Below are 20,902 nucleotides of genomic sequence, written 5' to 3' on the forward strand. Positions count from 1 at the left end.
AAGTTGAATTTCCAACATGAGAGGTCCACTGCTCTTCCTGGCTCCCCTCGTGGGTGCTGCTGCCCTGGGACCCCGGTCTGAGAGTCCTACCCCATGCCCTGGCTACAAGGCCTCAAATGTCGAAGAACGGGGCCAGTCCTTGACGGCAGATTTGACTCTTGCGGGGGACCCCTGTGATTCGTATGGCTCTGACCTCCAGAAGCTCAAGCTCCTCGTGGAGTACCAGACAGGTGAGAGTCGATAACCTCAAGCAAGACACCATCTACTCACGTTGCCTAGAGGATCGTCTGCATGTGATGATCTACGATGCCGATGAAGAAGTCTACCAGGTCCCAGAGTCTGTGCTTCCACGGCCCCACGGTGATCATGGTGATCATCATAAGCAGTCTGCACTGAAGTTTGACTATGAAGAGGAGCCCTTCTCTTTCAGAGTCCTGCGTGATGAAGAGGTCCTCTTTGATACTGCTGCCTCCAACCTGGTCTTTCAGACTCAGTACCTGAACCTGCGCACCTGGCTTCCTGATGACCCATATCTGTATGGACTCGGAGAGCACAGCGATTCGTTGCGCCTGTCCACCACCAACTACACCCGTACTCTATGGAGTCGTGATGCCTACGGTGTTCCATACAACTCGAATCTCTATGGCAACCACCCGATCTACATAGATCACCGTGGGGAGGCAGGCACTCATGGTGTCTTTTTCCTCAACTCCAACGGCATGGATATCAAGATCGACAAGGATGATGAAGGCAAGCAATACCTTGAGTACAACACCTTGGGTGGGGTGTTCGACTTTTATTTCATGGCCGGCCCAACCCCCAAGGATGTCAGCGCGCAGTACTCGGACATCGTCGGTCTTCCGGCCATGCAGAGCTACTGGACCTTTGGGGTATGTTGCTGGATTTCATTTCAAAGTGGTTTTTGGTTTAACTTACAATTTATTTCTTTCTATGTAGTTCCACAACTGCAGATACGGATACCGCGATGTCTACGATGTCGCCGAGGTAGTCTATAACTATAGCCATGCCGGTATCCCACTCGAGACGATGTGGACTGATATCGACTACATGGATGGCCGGCGAGTGTTTACGCTGGATCCTGAGCGGTTCCCTCAAGAGAAGATGCGCGAACTAGTGTCCTATCTTCATAACCATTATCAGCATTACATTGTCATGGTGGACCCAGCTGTGAGCGACAGTAGTATGTTGAGCTACGAAACGCCATTAAAATGCTACAGTTGATTCTGACATCAAGGCTCTCTCGCAGACAATGGTGCATTCAATCGAGGACAGAAAAACGGCGTTTTCCTGTACCATGAAGATGACACGCTCTACCAGGGTATGAAGTCGAATGATTCTTTATGACATGTTGCAAATACATACTCACCAACGCAGGTGCTGTGTGGCCCGGGTTGACTGTGTTCCCTGACTGGTTCAACTCGAAAACCCAAGATTACTGGAATGGCGAATTCAAACGGTTCTTCGGTAGCAAGGACGGCGTGGATATCGACGGCCTGTGGATCGATATGAACGAGGCATCCAACTTCTGTCCCTGGCCATGCAAAGATCCCGCGGCATACTCCGAGAATAACAACCTGCCTCCTGCGCCCCCGCCAGTCCGATCGCCTCCGCGCCATATACCCGGTTTCCCTGATGACTTTCAGCCTTCCTCGTCGCAGCACTTGACGAAAAAGACCCAGGAGAAAAGCAGCCAGAATACAAAGGGCAAGAAGGCCGGTCTTCCTGGCCGAGATCTCATCAACCCTCGCTACAAGATCGCCAATGCTGCTGGATCTCTCAGCAACAAGACGATTGCTACTGATATTGTTCATGCCGGTGAGGGCTATGCCGAGTATGACACGCACAATCTCTATGGCACTAGTACGTCTGTCGCAGTCATTTTGTGACCATTATTGACACCGTCTCCAGTGATGAGCTCTGCTTCCCGCGAGGCCATGATTCAGCGCCGGCCAAAGGTTCGACCTCTGGTGATCACGCGCAGCACCTTTGCTGGCGCCGGCGCCCATGTTGGTCACTGGTAAGTACCAGTACATGTTAACTCACAGGTGTCTTTCTAAACGAACATTTCTCTCAGGCTCGGCGACAACCTAAGCCAGTGGGACCATTACCGCGCATCGATTGCCCAGATGTTAGCATTTGCCTCGATCTTCCAGGTCCCCATGATAGGATCCGACGTGTGCGGGTTCGGCGGAAACACGACCGAGGAACTGTGTTCTCGCTGGGCCATGCTGGGCGGGTTCTATCCATTCTTCCGCAACCACAACGCCCTCGAGTCCATCCCACAGGAATTCTACCGCTGGCCCAAGGTCGTCGAGGCAGCCCGCAAGGTGATTGACATTCGCTACCGGCTGCTTGACTATCTGTATACCTCGTTCCACCGGCAGTCGCAGACAGGCGAGCCGTTCCTGCAGCCACTGTTCTACCTGTACCCGAAAGACAAACAGACGTTTTCCAACCAACTGCAGTTCTTCTACGGCGATTCGATTCTGATCTCGCCAGTGCTTGATGAGGGACTTACCTCGGTGGACGCCTACTTCCCAGACGACGTGTTCTACGACTGGTACACAGGAGCCGCGGTGCGTGGCCACGGGTCCAACATCACAATGTCCGGCATCAACACCACCCACATCCCAATCCACATCCGCGGTGGGAATATTGTCCCCGTACGCACGAAGAGTGCCCGGACCACCACCGAGCTGCGCCGCCGCGGCTTCGAGTTGCTCATCGCCCCCGGACTGGATGGCACCGCATCGGGCCAGTTGTACTTGGATGACGGCGAGTCGATTGACCCCCACACGACCACCGAGATCCAATTCCAGTACCGTGGTGGCCGCCTGACGATTCGGGGCAAGTTCGGGTACCATCCCAAGGACGTGGGCATCGAGGCTATCACGCTGCTCGGCCAGACGACCCGGCCGACCGGGGAGCGTCGACGGGATGTGAAGTCTGATGCGCCGCGCCAGAGCGTGACGAAGAAGACGAACATTGCTCTGACCGGGCCGACCGAGGTGCGTCTGTGAGTGGGACATGTCGAAAAATGGAAAATGGGGGTTGTGGTGACATTCGAGGGAAATTGTTTCTTGATCTTTTCATTTCTATGCTGCTATTCACCATTAGCCATAGTTGATCTGATCCCACCAATTTGAGACATGCCATCATCACATCGAGTCAACCCCTTATTCTTAAATTTGTGTCGAAGGGGGGGGAAGGGGTCCACTTGTAGGGAGAGACATCCCCTGTATCACTATAATCGGGAAGTGGATCGTAGACTCTCAAGGCAGAAATTGACAGAAATAAGTACAAAGAACAGAAGAACATGGATACATCCAGAGATATCCATGGATCGTACAATATGGTAAACCAAGGAGTATCCATGTAATGAAGTGTTCGGCGCCAAGAGCCCCCTGCAGCTGTTCCTTTGGGTCAGTTAGGGGGGGAATTAGGGCTCATCCACCGATGTTTATTATTGTGTTTCTTGTGTTTGTTTTGTTGAAGATCGATGAATCGAGTCATTGCGTACGTCAAAGCTATCTCGAGGGATTCACTGTGGCCTGAATCCATCGGTTGCGCATGGCGCCACCAGTGCACAGGCCGTTCGTTCACGCGTCTTGAATGGGTTCATGCCACTCGAGGGATATTCAAGGCTATTATTTTATGAAAAAGATTATTATGTACAATCGCCCCATGTCTCAGTGTGTCTCACTTGGGGTAACTCCCAAGTACAGTACGTTGTTTAGTGCCCGTTTTCGGCGTCCACGCTCTTCTCCATCTCTGCGAACAATGGGACAATTGTATCACAATTGTATTCTAGTGATCCATGGATCTAATTTCTGGACCAAGAATCCTCTCTTTCATATGGATTATCACCTTGGGTGTTTTCAGGCAGCCAAGATACATAACACTGCGAAGCGAAAAAGGAGTGTAACAGCGATCGCCCGAGATGATCGGCCGATCCTCGACCTGACACACTTCTGTCTGCGTCCATACCAGACACCACTCTCCCCCAAAATACATCCAAGGTCAACCTGATCGCGTCCATTACATCCCAACTGACGTCTGCTTGCATATCTCCCTATTTCATTTGTCTCACCCTTCTCAACCCAACCGAGGCGAGCACAAGCTTTGCTCCACTCAGTTCCCCCAGCAGCTCCTGCGATGGGACCGGCCCCAGCAGGGTCCACATCAGGCCCCGTCTTACACTCTTGGTGTCTCGCAATCGCCACCCCGAGCGCCCATTGACCTCTCAGCTCCACGCCCACTGCATCACTCAGGGGAGTGCGATCCCTGTTGGCCAATCTTCCGCCTCCTCCTTTTCCGAAGAGTCCACTCCCCTCGCTAGTGTTGTGGTGTCCAGATACAAAAAGTAGTGACCCATCCCCTGGCAACCCGTGGAGCCCTTTTTTCTGTTCATACTGTTTTCGGGGACCGTCGCTCGCTCAGCTTCCCAGATCCACTTCATTCTTTTGGAATTCCTTCCATTTCGGCGGATTTATATATCGCTCACTTTTCTCCCGCTCACTGACTTTTGTTTTCCCCCTCAATTCACCACACCCCTATTATTATCCCGCCATGCCGTCGTTCTTTAAGTATGCGACCGCGGCTCTGGCTGCGGCCGCCCCGTTCGTCTCGGCCCAGACTCACAGTGACTGCAACCCGATGAAGAAGTCCTGCCCCCCTAACAAGGGTACTACCGAGTCTCACATCACCTACGACTTTACCAAGCAGGAGAATGTCGACAAGTGGAAGACCACCGGCGGTAAGGTCAAGACTGGCGACCAGGGTGCCGAGTTCACCGTCGGCAAGAAGGGCGATGCCCCGACCATCGACACCCCCTTCTACTTCTTCTTCGGTGAGCTCACCGTCAAGATGAAGGCTGCTCCCGGCACTGGTATCGTCAGCTCCATTGTGATGGAGTCGGATGACCTTGACGAGATCGACTGGGTACGTGTTTCGATTCTGCATCTCATAGCGTTTCCCTAGAAACATTCGACACCCTTACTAACCTATCTTACAGGAGGGTCTGGGTAGCAAGAACGACAAGATCGAGACCAACTACTTCGGCAAGGGTGACACCACCACCTACGACCGCGAGACCTACCCGCCCGTGTCTGACCCGCAGGGCACCTGGCACGAGTACAAGATCGTGTGGGCCGAGGACCACATCACCTGGAAGATCGACGACAAGGATGTGCGCACTGTGAAGAAGGCCGATGCCAAGGGCGGCAGCCGGTTCCCCCAGACGCCCATGCGTGTGCGCATCGGCGTGTGGGCCGGCGGTGACCCCTCCAACGGCCAGGGCACCATCGAGTGGGCCGGTGGCTCGACCGACTACTCCAAGGCTCCTTTCACCATGTACGTCAAGGAGGTTCAGATCAAGAATGACAACCCCGCCAAGTCGTACGAGTGGACCGACAAGTCTGGCGACGCCAAGAGCATCAAGAAGAGCGGCGCCACCTCCCGCGACGAGTCCTCCAGCTCCAGTTCCAGCTCGTCCGACTCGTCTTCTTCCACCGACAGCTCGTCCAGCGCCAGCTCCACCATGGCCACCACCACCAAGTCGTCTGGCTCCAAGTCCACCGGTTCGGGCTCCAGCTCGGCCGCCGACTCCTCGAGCTCCGGCGGCAGCTCCAGCTCGGACTCTGCCTCTGCCTCTGGCTCTGGCTCCCCGTCGAGCTCGGGCTCGGGCTCCAGCACCAGCAGCAGCGCCAGCCCCAGCTCGTCGTACAACGCCGCCGCCAACATGGCCGCCACCTACGTGGCGCCCCTGTCGCTGCTGGCCATCCTCACGGCTTTCTTCCAGCTGTAAAGCGCAAAAAGCACCGGGATCAACATGGAGTTTGCTTTTTGTTTTGCCCATCCGGCAGATTCGTTTTCTCTCCTTTTAATTTACATGAAAACTGAGGAAAACTGGGCTGGATTCGGGCAATTGGGATGAAGGGATGTCGCTATTTCTTGTACTTTTTTTTTTTTTTCTCTTTTTTTGGGGAAAGGGAAGTTTATATCGCCTGGTTTTGGATCTTGTTCCTACTTTTCCATGTCCTCTTGTTTTTTTTTTGTGCTCGGGGACGGTGATATCCTCTTTTCCTTTTCATTTCATTCTCCGATGTATCTATCCATCCATATCTGTCGCCATACAATGCTCTTGTCTCGTAATAGCATTAGAATTTATTGGGAAGTATACATGAACTGATCTGCCTGGATGGCTGCATGAATGCATGCATCGACTTGATCTTAATCTGGGCTCATACGCGCCTTGATCCCATTTCATTCTGGTCTGCGCCAGCCCTAGATACACGGGGTATCCATGGATATCCACAAGCGGGGACTTCAGCTATCCGTATCACAAGTTATTCCTTTTTTTTTAAAAAAAAAAAATATTCTTTTACATCCGGTATAAAGAAAGTCCTTGGTACCTCTAAAACCAGGGCCCAAGGCGAGAATGAAACTATGTAAACACAAGCCGATCCAAAGAAGTAAATAAAGTCATGTATTTCGTAGCTCATTATTCAACTCACCTGATCATCCCTCTTCACTCCCGCTGTGGAAATATGCAATTCCCAATCCATACAAATCAAAGAAATCATAAGAAAAACCCGAAACCTTACAAATTGCGATAATCATGAACGAACCGCAAATTCACTTCTAAATTGACCCTCACCAAGTGGCACCCTGCCGAACCCGCTGCACATCCCGCAGCTGCCGGGTCAGACGCAAAACTGAGTCGGCCACAGGACGGTGGTTTGTCGCAGCCAGCCGCAGCAGAGCCAAAGTCGAGGGCCGGGAAGCGGAAGCGGAGGAAGGCGACGACGACGACGGAGAATCAGCCGTGGAGTGCGGCTGGGAAAAAAGCGACCCAAAAGGCACGTAGTGCTGGAGCGAGTCCAGAAGCGATTGAAAACGGTCTTCGGTGGCGTCCGCAGCAGGGAATTGGAAATCAGCCCTGCGCTCCTCGCGCGCAACGATCCCGTCCACCGCTTCGAGGTGGTCGTCCAGCGTGATAAACTGGCTGCCAAGCGAGTCGGCCTTGGTGCGGATCTGAGCGCGCAGCCGGTCGAGATATTCTTCTCGGCGCCGGAGCTGGGTTGCCAGCCGGGTGTCGCGGGCGATGGATCCGCCAGACTCCAGCGTTGGCGGAGATGCGAGTAGGCTGTCGACCGCCGAGCGCAGGTCCGCGCGCAGCGAATCGAACTCCCAGGCGGCGGTCCGCACGGCCTGGTCGCTGCCCTGGAATTCAAGGTCGAGGGCGTTCTTGGCGTCTGGGAAGTGGGCTTTGAGCTGGTCTTCTAGGTCGCGCAGCATGCTTTCGCTTTGTTTTAGGATGTCTGCTAAGGGTGTTAGGGTCTGGAGGGTGGTGTCGAAGATGGATTCCAGTTGTTTTTGAGAGGCGACGAGGGTGTCTTCTGGGGATGTTGGGCTAGAGTGGCGGAAGGGGCTGCGTGGAGGGGATGTCGTGTCTAGCCGCACACAGCTGTCGGGGTAGAGGGTTGCAACAACGGGAAAGTGACAAAGGTCTTGGGTCTGGTAGACTACTTCTGGTAGAACTAGCAGGTGGAGGATGGCAGACATCAGGACTGCGTTGAGCACTGTCCGCAAGAGGGCGCGTCGCTCACGACAGAAGGTAGCGAGTTTGGTGACTACGCTCACACGCGCGCTATCGCCGGCAGGACTTGTTTTCGTAACAGACGAGCCAGCGTCTGCCTTGTCAGTGGCAGTATCAGACCGGTGCTTCTCTCGCAGTAAGCCTCCATCGGCCGATACCTTGCGGCGTTTCCTCATGGTGTGCGTTTTCGAGCGCACATGCGGCGCTACCCACGACGCTTCTGATATAGGCACTTCGTAAATAGAAGGCATAATGAGCTCTGGGCCTGACATAGACCATGACGACGAAGATGATGCCAGCGACCCAGATCCCTGGTTTGTGGTCTTTGCGCCATCTCTGGGTTTGCCCTCTCTTGGTTGTGGGCTGGGGCTGCCTGGCTCATGTTTGTCTTCGGTGTCCCTCTCGGTTACAGAAGCAGTCGATGCCATCACCCACGACTCGCCCAGAACCGACCGATCTGGAGCTTGATGTTCCGCCATGGCGCAGTAAACATGTCAGCCCGACGCGACAGGTGCAGTTTAACAAGGGCTTAGAGCTTGAGAAAAGGTCTTCAAGGACTCGTGCCACAAATAATAGCCAGGAAGATCATCTGCAACCATCAGGAAGAAGGGCGTGTAGGTGAAACGAGTGGCCTGGGGTCTCCCTGTCGCGACAAAGCGGTGGGGAAAGCCGACGGGATCTGCAGGAAACACAACGGGCGACGGTCTTCAGTGCAACCCACAATGCGCCCGTTGACCCGGCTTCGCCCACACCTCGGCACTCGGCCTGTGGTTAATAGAGCGCTGCTATGGCAGCCAGCACGATGGCAATGGCTGTCAACGACCGCTGCTCGCCCTTGTTCGTGTTCTGAGGCCGCCAACGCCAACCCCGAAACTTCCACAATACCACCCACCGACCACCGAGCTCTAGGAACGACACAAGAGCTCTTCACCTCGTCTGTCTACAGCCCTGGATCTCCCCTGTTTCTTCCGAAAGGTACACACGTCATCAACAAGCTCCTCTCCTTCCTCCGCACCCAGTATCTGCAATACGGCTTTCGCGAGGTTCTGACGCCATCGATTTACAAACGATCACTCTGGGAAGTGTCAGGTCATTGGCAAAACTACAAGGATGATATGTACGAGGTGACTGGTCGCGGAGCGACTGGAGAGACAAGCGGCGAGGTGGGCGAGGACGAATCGTACGGACTGAAACCGATGAACTGCCCCGGCCATTGCCTCCTGTTCAAATCGCAGAACCACTCCTACCGCGATCTGCCTGTTCGCTATGCGGATTTCAGTCCCTTGCACCGAAACGAAGTGTCTGGCTCCTTGACGGGCCTTACGCGCGTGCGCCGTTTCCACCAGGACGACGGACACATCTTCTGCCGCCCGCAGCAGATCAAATCGGAAATCGCATCGGCACTGGGGTTCGTCGACATGGCGATGACCACTTTCGGCCTGGGCCCGTACCGACTCGTGCTATCGACCCGGCCCGAGACCGACTTAATTGGGACCCCGGAGATGTGGGACAGTGCAGAGAAGCAACTGCAGGAGGCGTTGGATAGCACGGGTCGTGACTGGACACTGAATGAGGGCGACGGCGCCTTTTACGGCCCCAAGATTGATATCCAGTTGCAAGACCAAGCAGGCAAGTTTCACCAGCTGTCTACCATTCAGCTTGATATGAATCTGCCTCAGCGTTTCGGCTTGGAATATCAGGTTTCCGAGGGCGAGGAGGACTATAACCCTGCCACGCCTGGCGTTGCTACACCCGTGCTGATCCACCGCGCCATCTTTGGCTCAATCGAGCGGTTCCTGGCGCTGCTCATTGAGCATCACGGCGGCCATTGGCCGTTCTGGCTCTCGCCGCGCCAGGCCATCATTTTGACGGTCAACCAGGACGACGCAGTGGTGCGCCAGGCCCAGGAGGCAGCAGCCGCGTTTTCAGGATTCCGCGCACTCCTCCATGATGGCACCGCAGGGCCACCGCGCCCGCTCTCGGCGGTGGATCCGACCTTTATGGTGGATGTCGACACTAGCCCGCAAACACTGGGCAAGAAGATCCAGCGCGCGAAGCAGATGAAATACAATCTCATCTTCATCTTGGGTTCACGCGACTTGGCGGATGGTGGAATCACTGTGGATGTCACCGGACAGATGCAGAGCAAGACCGATCACGATGGGCAACAGCTCCAGGCACTGATCAAAGCCGAACTTGGTGAAAGTGCGCTGCAGAATCCTCGGGCCGTGAAGCTTAAAGTGGACGAGGTTTACCCGTTGCTGGTGGAGTTCGAGAAAAAGTTCTTATAAGAGCTCCTCAGCTTTGCATTTGTATTATACGTCATATTTCCTGATCAATGTACACTACCGATATTATTCAATTATTTGCATTAGTGAAAGAACCAGGCAATTTATACAAGCACAATTCAGCCATTCTTCTCATTTCTATTTCTATTGAGTTCCCACTGCGGTTAGCCGCGGCCCTTGCCGCCTGAGGCAGGAACGGCTCCGATGTTCGGGGGCACTCGCGTGAAAGCTGACAGGATATTGCCTGTGCTGATGCCCAAAATTAACTCAATTGTGAGAAAATGGCTCCTGGAGGCTATGGTATGGCATTGCCTATGCAACCCGCCCATTCCTTCTGCTGCCGATCAGCACGCCCTTACATTGCACGAAGAATGTCACGTGACTCCGCTGTCGGCGCCTAAAACTCGGCGTCATCGACTGGTGTTTTTTTTTTGAGTCACAGCAAATCCCGCTTCCTTCATTGGTCTTTAGCCTTATTTTAAAAGGACTTCGACTTTTTTATTTTGGCCAGAACCGAGTATTTTCCTCTGGTCAGACCTCTGTGCGTTCTGTCACACCCGACTGTGTTTTTTATCGCCTCTTATCAACTACACACCCCGCGGTACCCCGCCAACCGCCGCCATGCCGATGTAGGTCGTGTAGCATGGGACACATGAACGGTGTGCTGACATCGAACAGGCTGAAAGACCCCTCGAAAAAATATAAGCAGTTTAAGCCACTGGATCTGCCGAATCGCCAATGGCCTAACAAGATCATTGACAAGGCTCCGCGATGGCTGGCCACTGATCTGCGCGATGGCAACCAATCTCTGCCGGATCCTATGGTAGGATTATGTCTGTGAAGACGAAATTCTGATGGAATGAAACTGACTTTTTGCCTCTCAATAGGATGTCGAGCAAAAATACCGCTTCTTCAAGATGCTGGTGGATATTGGGTATAAGGAAATCGAAGTGTCGTTCCCGTCCGCATCTCAAATCGACTTCGACTTCACGCGCCGCCTGGTCGAAGAGCCCGGTCTCACACCCGATGATGTCGCGCTGCAAGTTCTCTCGCCATGCCGCGAAGACCTGATCAAACGGACAGTGGAATCTCTGAGGGGCGCTAAAAAGGCCATCCTGCATATCTACCTCGCGACCAGCCCTTGTTTCCGACGGATCGTCTTCAACATGGACCGGCAAAAGAGTCTGGAGATGGCTGTGCGCTGTACCAAGTACGCGCGCTCTATCACCAAGGATGACCCGTCTATGGCTAGCACCGAGTGGCAGTTCGAGTTCTCACCCGAGACCTTCTCGGACACTGAGCCCGAGTTTGCCGTAGAGGTCTGCCGGGCCGTCAAGGAGGCCTGGGAGCCTACCGTCGAGAACCCGCTCATTTTCAACCTGCCCGCAACAGTAGAGATGGCCACTCCCAATATCTTTGCCGATCAGATCGAATATTTCTGCACGAACATGCCCGAGCGCGAGAAGTTCGTGGTGTCGGTACACCCGCACAACGACCGAGGCTGTGCCGTCGCGGCTGCTGAACTGGCGCAGATGGCCGGTGCCCAGCGTGTTGAGGGCACGCTGTTCGGTAACGGCGAGCGCACTGGCAACGTCGACCTGGTCACCCTGGCGCTGAACCTGTATACACAAGGTGTGTCTCCCAAGGTCGACTTCTCGGATATCAACGCAGTCATCAAGGTCGTCGAGGAGAGCAACAAGATCCCTGTCAACGAGCGATGGCCATATGGTGGACAGCTGGTCGTCTGCGCATTCAGCGGGAGCCATCAGGACGCGATTAAGAAGGGCTTCAAGCTGCGCGAAGACGGGGCCGCCACCGACGACGACGAATGGGCCATCCCATACCTGCCGCTGGACCCGCAGGACATCGGCCGGACGTACGAGGCTGTCATCCGTGTTAACTCGCAGAGCGGCAAGGGCGGCACTGCCTGGGTCATCCTGCGCAGCCTGGAGCTGGATCTCCCGCGCGCGCTGCAGGTCGAGTTCAGCAAGGTGGTGCAGAAGCAAACCGAGGCTGTCAGCCGGGAACTGCGGCCGTCGGAGATTGTCCACCTCTTCGAGGAGTCGTATCACCTCAAGTCCAATCCGCGCTTCAACCTGGTCGATTACAACATCACCACCGATCGCTCCCAGTCGCCCGCCCCGCCCGAGCCGGGCAAGGCTGTCAACACCAAGAACCTCAAGCGTCGCTTCACCGGTATCGTGGAGATCGACAATGTCCAGCATGCCATCACGGGTGTCGGCCCCGGTGCCATCTCCTCGCTGGCCTCCGCTCTGTCTACTCTGGGTATTGACTTGGATGTACTCGACTACAAGGAGCACTCGATTGGCGGTAACCGCGAAGTCAACAAGCCCGCAACCGGTCTGGGTCGTGAAGTCAAGGCCGCCACATACATCCAGTGCACGGCGGCCGGTAGCAAGGAACAGCTGTGGGGTGTTGGCATCCACCAGGACGTGGTCCAGGCTAGTTTGATTGCCCTGCTGAGCGCTGCCAGCTCGGTAAGTTCTTGTCTTGTGTTTTGTCTTTCTTCTTCGGTCTGTCTCCTTTGACTGTATATCACATAACTAACTCGCTGTACTAGTTCCTGACCTCCCGTGCCGGCTCGCCCGCCCCCTTCCGTCCCATCCGCTCCAATATCCTTACCACCGATGATCTGCAGGCCCTCGAGGAGCTGACCGGATCAAACGAGGCGGTCACTGCCAACGGTGATCTGAGCGCCAAGGTCAACATCGAGCAGTTGACAAAACAAGCCGAAGCCCAGTAGGCTGTAAAAAGTTTGTCGCATTTTTCATCTTTCTACATAGGAGATTGACACTATTACGAAGTTTTTGTATCGCAATCGGGTTATAGGAGATCAGATTTAACATTCAATTAGACGGAACCACATCGGACGGAAAGGCAATAGACGCTTCGTCAAAGGATGCCCAGTGGCTCCAAAGCGATAAGGGAGATGTTGCGTTTGACAATGGCAACGGTCAATATATTATCCAAGTTGGTGTCAAGCCAAATACTCTCAAGGTTCCTGGAAACCTCAAATCTGTGCAGACTGGCTACGCATAAGCTGAGGTTACTGAGACTTGAATTTTTCGGTACTCGAGCTATAAATTGAATATGGTGTACCGTGGTGTTTTGAATCGGGATGTTGCTGAAGGTCATTTCTATCTAATTGAATGCAAGATACTTGCAAGGCAGTGTTTTCTATACAAGGAGTTGTGCGCCTTGGAGAAAGCCTGGCGAAGATTATCGGAGCTACGTCTGGGATGTATGGATAGTTCCTAGCCTATATTATGCTCATTAAGTCTATATAGTATTTAAATTTCTCGTCATTTCAACTCAAAGTACACGGGTACTGGCCATACAATTATGAACAGTATAGAGGCGATGTGAGGTTTAGATCCATTACATCCTACTGAGACGAAAAACTACGGACTGAAGCAATGCCATGGTGAGGCAGTGGACAACAATGAATATTCGGGGGTTTCAGCTTTCTCACTCCGGACGTTAAGAGTCCAAGTTTCCCCCGAAGCACCCGAGAAATGGCCCAGTTTGGTTAAAGCTGGCGCCCCCAATCTTCGTGCCCCAGTTGTACTATGCGTTTCATTTCCAATGTTTAAATAGAGGCAACAACCATTACCCTCCCAGCTCTCTCTTGCTCCGTTATATCCTGTTCCAAAGAAAGCTCCCATTTCACCATGCAATTCAAAGCCCTTCTTGCTGCCGCCATCTTCCCAGCCATGGCCTTCGCCGCCGCCCCGACAACGACCATCAGCCGCGCCCCAGTACCGTCATCCACTCTTGCCGACGACGCGACCATTTGAGCTGAAAAACGACGACGGCACCTGCAACTTCTACTTCAACAACGTCCTGGAATGCACGGGAGACACCAGCGTCGTCGGTATGGGCAAATACAACCCGGACACGGAGCAGTGCGAAATGTCGAACGGTATGTTTTCTTTTTTTTTTTTTTCTTTTTTTTCTTCCGTGTTTCGTGACCTTGATTCTTCTATGCATGGTTTGCTAACACATCGAATTCGCAACAGACAAATACAAGACTTTCCAGGCGGATGCTCCGTGGTTCTGCAGTGACAGCAATCTCGCGTTTTACTACTCAGACGATGACAAGGGTGGCATGGACTTCAACACTGGTGGTTTGAGCTTCAACAACGGCCAAGGAGACTGGTGGGTCCCGAACTTTGGCTTCAAGCCTACGAGTATCAAGGCCCGTGGCAAGCTCGATGCGAAGCAGCAGAGCTAGGTTGCCAAAACAAGTGGACCATTTCGCTCGCCATGAGCCGCAGGAAGATCAAGGGCCTGGAATGTCGGTAAGGCAGCCTAACTGGGTCTGACGTCTATCATTTCTGTTTTAACTCAAATCTGACTCGCCGGCGGGAGACGATCGTGTCAGTGTCAGGGGCTTTTCGGGAGCTCCTTTTATTTTATTTCTTATTTACTCTTCGTTACGTTAGGAACATCAGTATAGGTACACTCGGGGAGGACTATATTTGGCAATTGTACACAGCCCTCAATACAAGCAAATGTCACGCGAGATACACATTTCGCCCAAGGCACCCCCCACGTCGGCTCCTCCTTGGAAGAGATCTAAAACGAAATTAGGAGACTATGCACGTGAGATTTCAAATATGTACAAAAGAGCAAGATGAAATGCGGGAGGGGGACAAAACAAGATTGACAAGCATCAGGTAATCGGGGTGAGAGAAAAGTCAGGGATATTAGAAACAATCCGCAATGCAAGAGGGGAAAAAAAGAGAAAATAGCAAAACATTCAAACGCTTCAAGGCATGGCAAGGCTGAACAAGATTGGGCCTTGATGGAATCTGGAACACCTCAAAGCGGACCCAGTCTGCCTCGCCCCCATCATGAGTCGTAGCCACTTCCATCATAACACTTTCGCGCGGCAGCGCTTGTGCTGCTGGGCGTGCGATGGACTCCTTGGCTGTCTTCCGCCCCCAGCGTCGACTGGTACATGAGAGCTTCCTGAGGCCAATCGTCAATTAATCCACTCTCCTGGGTGCCTGGCCGCGGCTTCTCGTCCTGGGTGGTGTTGGCCATGCCAGGGGCGCTGCTGTATCGCCATGGCTGACGGCTGGGAAGCGAGTCTCGCCCGGTGGAGGGCGGGTCAACGGGGGAAACCGGTTCTTGCGATTGATGGTCCATTGGCGTGTTTATGATGTCGAAGCTGAAACGGAAGTCATTGGCCGGGCTCACCGGGCTCACCGGGCTCACGTCGGGAACATTAACCGGCTCTAGCATGTGCGGGTGATCGTCATACTCGCTCACGATGGTGGCTGACTGCGGTTCCCGGATGTGAGGCACAGCCGAAGTGGGCTCAGGAACGGGTGTGGCGGCAACGGCGTTGTCGGTGGGGACGTCGAGCTCTTGCGGCAAGGCTGGCACCGGCTTATCCTGATACGCACTCGGTAGTGCTTCAATTCTCTCCTCGAGCACCACCGGGGCCGGGGACCGCGGCACAGCAGGTGCATCATTCTCTGGGTTGAGCGTCGACCGCCGGAGACTATTACCCATGATGCTGTCCGGCTTAGAGCTTCTTCGGCTGCTGCGATGCTGAGGCATCTCCCCAAACGGATCGGAGCCTTCCATGTCGCGGATGCTGAATTGAGCAATCGTGCGAAGCTTTCGGGTCACCCACGATGCGAGGACCTTTCCACGTTGCTTTTCACCCAGACGAGAGCGGGGGAAGTCGCCGTGAGATACGAATGCAACAATGTCTGCCACCACTTGATGCTCATTGAGGATAGAGTCCACGATCACTGGGACAAGGGAGGCTAGATACGCCTTGCGAGTGACTTCAACCACCACGACGATCAACCCACCGGCTTGGAAAATAGCACTAGAGACTGTAAGCGCTTCGGTCGTAAAGAGAAAGAAGAGTATCATGTAATACATACCATCCTCCATTCATAATGTTGCGGTGGCAGCGTTCCACCGAGTTTTCAATGTCCATAGGGAAGTGGTTCAGGCCGTTGACTTCAAAAGTCTCACCGATGCTTCCAAGAACGAAGAGCACCTGCATCTCCACAACCTGCCCTCCAGGACCAATTGGCCGAGTAACGTTGTGGAGGAAACCAAGATCACCAGTTCGAATGTACGGCACACTCGGGTCCCCATCAGCAACCCGACCATTCAACCGCTCGGCATCAAATTCCTGTTTTGACTTGTAGAATCCCTGAGCACAAGCGTCTGACTGCACCCAGATCTCACCGTATTCTCCCACGTGGGCCAAAGTACAAGTTTCTGGGTTCACAATCGCGATCTGAGTGTTCACCGGCACCATTCCTGAGTCCTGCAACAAAAGCGCAGTAGGGTCTGCATCCGGATCCACTGGGAAGATCAGACCCTGTCGCAGGCTTCGTATATCAAGCCAGAGCTCAATCGGCTCAATGCACATGTATGACCTCGTGGCAACCATGGGGTTCAGGACATGCGAATAGACAGTGTTGATTGAAGTCCGGTCCAGACTGGCGGAGGCAAAGTGCAGACGCACTCTTTGATCTGTGGGATCGGAATTAGCAGTCTTGCACGACAATAAAAAGGTTTAGCGCACATACAGATGTCGGGTCTGGGTCGACCTTCCGCTGAAATCATCAAGTTCTTCAATTCCTGAAGCTGGAAGCCCTTCGCGGCCATGGCAGTCATTGCGTAATCCAACATTTGACTCGTGGCGTAAGTGTCTTTGATTTTGTACCGTGAAAGTGTTACAAAGAGAGCCATGGGATTTTGAGCAAAGTCAACGGGCGAGACAAGGTAGGTCGGAGCGCCTGTTCGAGTCGTTAGAACGGAAGACTTGTGGTGCAATGTTATCTAGCACTTACCAACATAGATGCCCATCAAACAAGTGTAAAGGAAACCAAGACCCAGTGTGCTGCGCACACTACCGAGAACAGGCCTTGAACTCGTCATCTGGCATGTCTCCTTCTGCACCTTGCACATGCCCATGACGGTATCATGGCCGATATGGACAGAAACTCTTCGCTGATCCGGCGTCCAGTAGGTCCAGACCAGAGCGGGCAAGTTCCCCTGGAGCCAGGTATCCTTCATGGTGTAGCCGAGCTCGCGGCATCCATGGGACTGCTTCGAAGGTTTTGCAGTATTGTAGATTGCTGGCACACCAATCCGGAGAACCTGAGCCGATTGCTTGATGTGCTGAGAGACGAGCTTTTGCCTCATGACATGGTCGACCTCACTGTTGACGATAATGGCTTTCACGTTGAAATCGTTAATGACGTGCAAGAATGCGGGGGCATCTTCCGACAGACGGTTCTGGTCAATTGGTGCCAACGGAATGACCACGGCACCCAGACAGAAGCAGGCATGAATGGCGTAGATATACTCCTCGGAGTGGGTGTACATCAGCACCAGGTGGTCTCCTGGTCGGACCTTGACCTTGTTCTTCAGATATGTTGCTACCGCGGAAACCTTTAGGTCAAACTTTTTCCACGTAATACCCTTTCCTTCCTTGCCACGACCGTCAATAGTGCAATAAGCCAGTTCTTCGGCCTGGCGCGAGACTCGCCATTGAAGGAGGTCGACAATTGTGTTGAAATTACTCAGCGGTGTGGAGGTACGATCATCCATGACCACATCCCGGTAGTCGACACCAGAGTACTGCTTTTCTTGATAGGCGAGTATGTCTTGTCTGGATGCCAGTGCGAGTGGGGACCAGATACCTCCTTCGGGGTCAATGCCGACCGGCAAGTTCATAACCGCTCGTTCAACTCCAAACTTGACATGCACAGCTTGCAAATTGCCGGCTTCGAATTCTCTACGACAGAGCATGTTGCCGATCTCCTGTCTGCCATTCTTCGTGACGCGTGGGAGCGTATTGGGAGCCGTCAGGAGAACACAATAGACTCGAAGGTGATGCTCCTGGTACAGGACCTCCATGCATCTCTCTGCCAGCGATTCAAGAAGGACCGAGTCGAGTTGTCTCGGAGGACCACCAGACGTTGTGGGGGCGGTTGATGCAGAGTAGGACTCTAAAACAATGACCGGAAGATGCTCATCATTCACAAAAACATCAAAAGCCGTACAATCGTGGATCTTCGGGACATTCTTCAGGATGCTGACAATCAAGTGTTGGACAAAGAAGTAGCGGTGTTCGATGAGCTCTTGGCCATGCTCAACCCACTCCACCTTCTGCCGGAGACGGTCTTCATAGAGACCCAGCACAAAGAGTTTGCCCTCAATCACGCATCCGAGTAGACCCGTGCGAAGGAACTCGGGCTCCACCAGAATTGGTGTCGGGTTTGCTTCTTCAAACTTGTATGGACGAGCATGGAAAATGGCCTCTGTGTGTTTGGGCAGCGCCCAGAAGCCACCGGACAGAGACGGTGAATCAATCCAAATTTCTCCAATAACATTTGGGGTGCACAGGAGATTGGTCTCCGGGTCGACAATGGCAAGCGTTGCGTCAGGGATCGGATAACCAAAAGCGCCAACCCGCACAGCGTGAGGCATACTGCTCGCGTATTTCCGGGCATCTTCACCCATGGCCAAGACGACAATCTCATTGCTTTTTAGGGCTTCTTTGTCGAGAAGGACTTCTGCCAGTTCGTTCTTCGCATGCTCTTTCGGGGCCGACACCCGTGACCCACCACCGAGAAGACTGCTCCCGAAGCCGGTGTTGTTCTCCGACTTTTCAAGTTTAGAGTCGTCTTTCTTGGAAGAATCGCGCGCTGCTGGGTCCATCTCATGAGTCAAAGAACATCCCATGCGTTCCTCGCCGCCAAGCCAATCGCGCATGCTGATGGTCATCCCGCCATGCTCAGGCAAGCAGAGCATTGGAGTTACAATTTCCCTAGCCCGTGGGTTTCTCATTGGGCGTAGCCATCTGTCCGCCAAGATCTCGTGAAACTCAGGGTCGAGGGTAAGAGTGTCAATTAAACAGATCTTGACACAGCTAAAATTAGGCTCGGCGTTTTTTTTGAAATGTCTGGTCGACATCGGGTCTTGCTGGTAGTTGTAGGCGGCGATCTTCAATCCGGAATAGTCAGCAGCCATGACGGAGGCTCTGTACTTGGTTATTAGGTGGGCATAGAGGCCGGCAGTCTCCACGGCTCGATCCTCGTGCCAAACAGTTGTATGTCCTCCATATACGGTGAAAAGAACACTCAGAATCATCCCGATACCTTGTCTTGGATCGAGGTAACTGATGATGGTCTCGCCTCGGGTTCCATATTGTCTGGCGCTCGAATCGGTTGGGACTGTAGAGAGGATCGCACTCAGACAGGCCATCTGGTGCATTATAGTACGGTGGCTCATCACGACACCCCGCATGTCGCCTGTGGGGGCTCTTGCAAATTCGATATAAGCCAAATCGGGGACCACCAGGGGAGGCGTATCATCCTTCTTCTTGGGGTGGAAGCTGCCGAATTCATTTGTTTTCCACCACTCGACCCCGCGCGGCCAATTTAGTTTTTGCGCGGTGATATCACGCTGGAAGCTTTTCAGGTTGTTCTCGGTTGTCAGGGCTAGGTGCGCTTGGGTCGACGTGAGCACAAGGTTTAGACTCTGATAGTCATCAAGGCTATTGATGGGAACCGCAACCACTCCCGCAATGAAGCAACCCATTAGAGCGACGGCAAATTCGATGATCTCGGCGTCACGGTAGATAAGAGCAACGCGGTCTCCACGATAAAGATTACTCTTATCACGGATGACTTGAGCGACTTTCTCTGCGCGGCTAGCCAACTTGTCGAAAGTAATAGATGCAATTTCCTTCCCCTTTTGGTCCAAGACCCAATATGCCGGCTGCTTCGGATGAACTCGAGCTCGATGTCGTAAAACTGTGGGGAGATTGTCGAACCTCGACATTGGGGTGTTTTTGTCGTGCGGGTCGTACACCCCAAATGGGATTTCCCGCGGTTCGAGAGGAAGCAAGTGCTCAATTGCCGGTCCATGGGGAAGTTCTGAAGCAGGAATCAACGGTGGCGCCATGTTTGCTGTCGGTGAGAAAGCTTCTCCAGACTGGGAATATCGATGAAATCCGCCTCCATAGCTATCTCGGTAGTCGTCATGTTGCTGACCAGCAAAGTCGGAGAAATACCCTTGTTGGGAATCGAGCATTGTAGATTGCCGAGTCGGGCCCCCCGAAGCAGGATCATAGGGAGTCGCAACCCCCGTAGCAGGATCATACGCACCCATTGGCTCATCCACGTACTCGGGCTGAGAATTGGGATTAAAGGCATAGTTCTGGCTCACCAATGTCGCTGTCCGGGAGCCATCTGGGCCAAGTGAGCCCGAAGGTGCAGGCTTGGGAAGAAAAAGCGAATCATACGAGGCAGACGACGGCATTCGATCGAGAGGTTGAAGCATCCCGGTGCTATCCCTCTCATAGGATGCGGCAGGTGCCACGGACATATCCGGCATATCCATACTGACCCCTTGGCTATATCCGAGGCTCCCGCTGCTTTGCATGCTATCATATCCTCCGGCATAAGTCGGGGAAGTGAGGCCATGCTTCGTCGAGTCAGCCGTGGGTGGGCGAACACTCAAAATAGCCGGAGGTCCTTGGATGTCGTCATGGGGGTTATCTAGGGCTGCATCGGCATGGGGGTTGATCTCGAGGGGCTTGTTGGGTCCGAGGAACTGTGAAAGGAGGAGGGTGCGGCGCTTCTGGTACCTTGGGTCATTGTTAGTTCACTTGATGTCGTGTAGCCTCGCACAACTATTCACAACAGGCAAAACCATCCATGTACACTTCCACTGGAAGATTGGCCCATTGAAATGGTCGTTGTCGAGGGGCATCGACTTGACCACTTCGCTTACCCTTTCTCGGTGATATCGCCCTCCTGTTACGAGTCACACAGTTGGTCAGCACAAGAAATCATGGTTGCGCACAATGAGGCCATACCTCCAATTCCCTATCCAGCTCCCGCAGAGCGGCCTGGAGCTCAGGGGTCTCTTCCGCCATGGTTTGGGGGCCTCAATTCGAGGCAGTGTATCGAGAGCGCGG

General features: G+C 53.6%; 7 protein-coding genes across 7 annotated transcripts; 5 read left to right on the forward strand and 2 right to left on the reverse strand.

Moving 5' to 3' along the window:
• Window positions 1-16: 16 nt before the first annotated feature.
• agdC (putative alpha-glucosidase) lies at window positions 17-3,041 on the forward strand (the record flags this gene model as incomplete). Its single annotated transcript, XM_056656558.1, has 7 exons — window positions 17-230; window positions 280-890; window positions 958-1,201; window positions 1,256-1,339; window positions 1,396-1,881; window positions 1,930-2,038; window positions 2,096-3,041. 7 exons carry the CDS (start codon window positions 17-19, stop codon window positions 3,039-3,041), a joined length of 2,694 nt encoding a protein of 897 aa, XP_056509358.1.
• Window positions 3,042-4,590: 1,549 nt separating this feature from the next.
• Window positions 4,591-5,827, forward strand: NUU61_006031 (glycoside hydrolase family 16 protein; the record flags this gene model as incomplete). The annotated part of the gene is made up of 2 exons (XM_056656559.1): window positions 4,591-4,962; window positions 5,036-5,827. 2 exons carry the CDS (start codon window positions 4,591-4,593, stop codon window positions 5,825-5,827), a joined length of 1,164 nt encoding a protein of 387 aa, XP_056509359.1.
• An 848-nt stretch (window positions 5,828-6,675) lies between these two features.
• NUU61_006032 (uncharacterized protein) lies at window positions 6,676-8,100 on the reverse strand (the record flags this gene model as incomplete). Its single annotated transcript, XM_056656560.1, has 1 exon — window positions 6,676-8,100. One exon carries the CDS (start codon window positions 8,098-8,100, stop codon window positions 6,676-6,678), a length of 1,425 nt encoding a protein of 474 aa, XP_056509360.1.
• Window positions 8,101-8,343: 243 nt separating this feature from the next.
• NUU61_006033 (threonine--tRNA ligase MST1) lies at window positions 8,344-9,912 on the forward strand (the record flags this gene model as incomplete). The annotated part of the gene is made up of 1 exon (XM_056656561.1): window positions 8,344-9,912. One exon carries the CDS (start codon window positions 8,344-8,346, stop codon window positions 9,910-9,912), a length of 1,569 nt encoding a protein of 522 aa, XP_056509361.1.
• Window positions 9,913-10,530: 618 nt separating this feature from the next.
• On the forward strand, window positions 10,531-12,673 carry NUU61_006034 (2-isopropylmalate synthase; the record flags this gene model as incomplete). The annotated part of the gene is made up of 4 exons (XM_056656562.1): window positions 10,531-10,538; window positions 10,588-10,732; window positions 10,797-12,407; window positions 12,491-12,673. 4 exons carry the CDS (start codon window positions 10,531-10,533, stop codon window positions 12,671-12,673), a joined length of 1,947 nt encoding a protein of 648 aa, XP_056509362.1.
• A 928-nt stretch (window positions 12,674-13,601) lies between these two features.
• Window positions 13,602-14,164, forward strand: NUU61_006035 (uncharacterized protein; the record flags this gene model as incomplete). Its single annotated transcript, XM_056656563.1, has 3 exons — window positions 13,602-13,688; window positions 13,729-13,852; window positions 13,950-14,164. 3 exons carry the CDS (start codon window positions 13,602-13,604, stop codon window positions 14,162-14,164), a joined length of 426 nt encoding a protein of 141 aa, XP_056509363.1.
• Window positions 14,165-14,784: 620 nt separating this feature from the next.
• NUU61_006036 (putative AMP binding domain protein) lies at window positions 14,785-20,860 on the reverse strand (the record flags this gene model as incomplete). Its single annotated transcript, XM_056656564.1, has 6 exons — window positions 14,785-15,778; window positions 15,837-16,440; window positions 16,497-16,706; window positions 16,761-20,569; window positions 20,716-20,738; window positions 20,801-20,860. The coding sequence occupies 6 exons, from the start codon at window positions 20,858-20,860 to the stop codon at window positions 14,785-14,787; spliced, it is 5,700 nt and encodes a 1,899-aa protein (XP_056509364.1).
• Window positions 20,861-20,902: the final 42 nt, after the last annotated feature.

The sequence above is a fragment of the Penicillium alfredii genome (genome assembly GCF_028826965.1).
Source record: "Penicillium alfredii strain IBT 34128 chromosome Unknown utg000009l_segment0_segment0, whole genome shotgun sequence".
Taxonomy (NCBI): domain Eukaryota; kingdom Fungi; phylum Ascomycota; class Eurotiomycetes; order Eurotiales; family Aspergillaceae; genus Penicillium; species Penicillium alfredii.